The sequence below is a fragment of the Juglans regia genome, chromosome 15, assembly GCF_001411555.2.
Source record: "Juglans regia cultivar Chandler chromosome 15, Walnut 2.0, whole genome shotgun sequence".
NCBI classification, from domain to species: Eukaryota; Viridiplantae; Streptophyta; class Magnoliopsida; order Fagales; family Juglandaceae; genus Juglans; species Juglans regia.
In genome coordinates this window covers 20034205-20038353 of record NC_049915.1, presented here as the reverse complement: position 1 = coordinate 20038353, position 4149 = coordinate 20034205, and the positions used below count along the sequence as shown (strand labels likewise).

At 36.3% G+C, this 4149-nt stretch overlaps 1 protein-coding gene across 1 annotated transcript; it reads right to left on the bottom strand.

Annotated features, from left to right (window-relative positions):
• Positions 1-1159: 1159 nt before the first annotated feature.
• Positions 1160-2460, bottom strand: LOC109001127 (probable E3 ubiquitin-protein ligase RHY1A). Its single transcript, XM_018978272.2, has 3 exons — positions 1928-2460; positions 1697-1812; positions 1160-1553 (listed from the first exon to the last, which is right to left on the bottom strand). The coding sequence occupies exons 1-3, from the start codon at positions 2096-2098 to the stop codon at positions 1262-1264; spliced, it is 579 nt and encodes a 192-aa protein (XP_018833817.1). The 5' UTR covers positions 2099-2460; the 3' UTR covers positions 1160-1261.
• Between the last annotated feature and the right edge of the window lie 1689 nt (positions 2461-4149).

The following is a 4149-nucleotide window of genomic DNA, read 5'->3' as shown; positions in this document are numbered from 1 at the left end:
AATTGATGGTTAATTAAATTATTAAGGATAATTATCCTATCTGATATTTAGAAGATTTATAGGATGATTTACATGAGTATCTTAACAGCCTGAAGTATACTGTGAATCATATTTTTCATGAAAGAAATATTGTGGCTGATTTTCTAGTTAAATGTGAGACTGAGGGCTTGAACTCTGACTGGTCTGAAAATCATACATTGTCTAGTCCGTTGAGGGTCTTCTCCGCATGGATAAATTGGATATGCTCTATCTGAGGGTCTTGTTAGGTTTTGTGCTTGGTAAGTTTCGCTTGATTTGGTTGTCTTTTTCTTGTGTGCTTGTTTTTCTTGCAGGTTACCATATATGTGGTGTGTTCTGTTTTAGGTTAAGTGTCTTTCTTTTTTCTGTGTACTTGGACTATATAAATATAATGGTTTTGATGCCTAGGTTCTGAATTTTATAGCTTATATGTACCTCACAGATGTCGTGTTTGTAACCATAATTTTCCTCCACCACAAGTGAGTGCAATCAATAAAATTAATTTTATTGGGACACCATACTCTTCTGAAAAAAAAATAAAAAAACTGGTTTTTAGAATTGGGAAAAGATAAACATCCAATAATATCCAATGTGAAGAGACGTTATTGTGTGAACAAGAAGAGGATCAGTCGGAGTCACACGAAACAGAGGTGATATTCGATGTGGGGACCAGTACGCAAAGTGATATTGAGATTGCTGAAGAAGAGTCCGACCAAGAAAATAAGCTTGAGCAACCAATTTCCGAAGATCTTGATTGTTGTTCGTTATATGGAGGTAACAAAAGAAACAAAACTACCAGATGTACCAACGCAGACATGGCCATATATAGTAAACTTGCCATGAAAGTGTCGGGTGATCAGCTGAATGCCATGCAACGTGCGGCGAGAAAATATGCCAAAATTAGCTTGGTGTTATAATTACTTAACCTTAATTTGGTGGAGGAGAACACGAAATCCTTGAGATGCTTACAGCTTGAATAGTAATTGTTTTGGGTGTTCGATCCATTTTGTTTGGATTTAACACGTCGGTAGGTTATAATTTGCAGATGTGAGAAATGTACAACTTAATTTGTTCGGCCTTGTTCAAGACTTTCGGAGAATAAGATCATAATTAAGTGATCTGTGCATGGATCTCTTCCCAATTAAAGGTTGAACTTCAACGAAAAATATATTCCGTAGATTTTAGACAAGCATGTACAAAAAGTACAACGAAATTATAACTACGAAGAGGAAAATCATCAAAGTTACCGAGACATAATTAATATCCCCATTCTGCAACAAGGGCAATGGGCATTGTTCTGTAGCCATGGCACCAAACATTTCACATGGAACCGATGTGCACAAGGCGGGTGCACCAGGGTCTCTCCGGCCTTGAACTGTTCCAGGCAAACAGCGCACTCGTCTTGTTCCGATGCTTTCCAGCTCAACTTGGCCCAACTAAACCTCCTTGTCCCACCCTTCTTAGTCCCAAACACCTCTGTCTGCAACTCCCCTAGTACCATCGATCTGCCCTCCACACATTTCATGCTCTCTTTGCTGTTTGTATATTCCAAAGATCAATCACATGATGAGTTATTGAAAAAAACATAAAACATTAAAAATAATTTGATCTATAGGGTTGAGGATTCTGGAAGCTAGCTAGCTTAATTCACATAAAAGCTATATATACGTACTCGTACCTTTTGGTGTTCGTTTTTCTTTGTGTTCTCAACCTTTCATCTAATCTTTCCTTGGCTTCTCTGGCTACTTCTCCTAGCTTCTCATCCTGGTGTGCTTGGTTTAATGAACTTCTTTTCTGTTTTTTCGTTTTTAGTTTCATAAAACTAGTCAGTAATAATTTTCACCGAAGGAAGTTGAAAGAAAAAATTGGTGAGATCAGAGAGATCTAGAGAGCACCCCGCGTGTAGTACCAGTGAAGTAGAGTTATGATGTTGGGGTTCGTGGTTGCTTCTGTAAAGGCAGAATGACGATCTTCTTGTCCCACCATGTGCAGCCACAGTAATTTGTGAATCCGCGCAAGCTCCACTCTGATGGAACCGTCTCCTTCGAGCACATTCCACTCCAGGAAGCATCCCAGCCATTGATAACAACCCAAAGAATGTACAAAAGAGAGAAAAAAAAAAAAAGGAGAAAAGATTTTATGATATGTTGGTGCCTTCTTCTCAAGCTGCTTGAAACTAGGAAGAAAAACCCACGAAAAGATATCTGAATTAAGGAAGTATGAACATTAATATTTGAATGATTTGATCGTACAATATATCAGGTGGGGAAGATTATCAGTTACAGTACAAAATCATTGAAATATGGTGGCAGACATAACCGGGTCCATGCCATTGATGGCTACATCTGATCAATCTTTATCATCTTCAACCTCTCCTTATCCCTCTCTCAAGTATATATAACGACCTTGGATGGTTTCAAAGAAAGATTAAATTAAGGAAGGGAACGGGAAGGAATGTATGCAGGAAAGCTAGCTATAAAAGCAATTTCCACCGGCCCACCAGAAACCTTTATTATTCCACGTGCATGACCAAACACTCAGCACTTAGGAACTTATAACCAGGGTGGTCGAGCAACGTGACCTGAGAAGCTGCTAATTAAACAATAATCCTCGACTTGATGCATACATGCACGCAGTTGCCGTTTTCGGCTAGTTGTACGTGTTAGAGCTTGCATGTTTCCTTGCTGGTTTTGCATGCTTAATTGTGATCATGGATACAACTCAAATGATAATTTGGGAAGTTGAGGCATATATAAATAAAGCCTAAGAGATTTTGGTTCATGCCCAAACGATTAGGTGCTCAGACATCAGTTACCAGCTATATTGATCAATCCCATAGAATAAAAAATAAAAAATAAAGGGTAGAACTATATATATTATTGTAATTACAACGTACGTGTTCATGTATTATATATTGGTACATGAAGAATAGGATCTTTGAAGAGATGTCGAAGTGTACTTATTAGGTGGTTCTTTTGGAGTATTAATCTCATTCATCATATTAATATATATCCCATCCACAAGAGGGAAGTAATTAATGCCATTAATTAAGCCTAAATTTCTAATTGGCACTATCCTCACTGCATGATACGGTAAGAAATTAAAGGGTACTGATTGTTAGCAGAAATCTGACATACGTTTTAGCTCAAAATTTAGTAATTTATTTCCTGCATATACATCATCATCTACAGAAGCCTCGGTACATGATAAGCTGGTTATTTTGTTTTTAGTACTATATATTAATAATATATAGAATTTATAAGAATTAATTAAGAACATGAGTAGGGTAGGCCAGACTGATCAGTTGGAATATTTAATACTGTCACCACCCATTATTACAGTATCTTATCGCGCATAAGAGGTGGACAATGATCCAGATCGAATGGTCATGTGATCGATCTAGATATTCTTGAGTAGACAGTGGGATCGAAAAAGATAGTGAAGCGATTCATATGCTTGTTAATTAAATTATTTTATTATACTATACTTAAATATTTGTCAATAATTCGCATAGAAACATAAAAAAGAAAACATATATATAATATATATAGCTGCGGATGATCTGTTTATCACTTTGTTTCATCGAGATATTTCAATAAATTAATAAATATTGATAGGCACTATCTTAATTTGTTGGCAAAAGAGAATCGGAACAAAACTCATGTGCACTCCCAAAGCTCACGTGATCACATACCAGCATGAGATCAGATTCAGTATATTAATAATCATTGAAGATGTTGTATACAACATTTTTCTGGACAGAGGCTAGCTTGCTAATTATTAGCATGAATGGATTTGCTGCATGCAGGGCATGCATTTGTTTTCCAGAACTACATGTGGGCGGCTGGAATTGCAAGGAAGTGAATGTCTGAATCTGAAAATTAGCTCAGCCATCGTTGTCTACTACTTCATAATTCATACTAATTTTTGTGACCGATAATAACTCGGGCCATCACCACTAACATTGGATATATTTCTCTCTGTCCACGGCCACCACAGATCATAAATGTCTCCCAAAAAAAAAACAACCAACCATTTCTCTTGGTTATATCGTTAGTTCTATATATATATATATATATATATATATATATATATATATATAAGCTTATGCTTCATAATTTGTATATATAA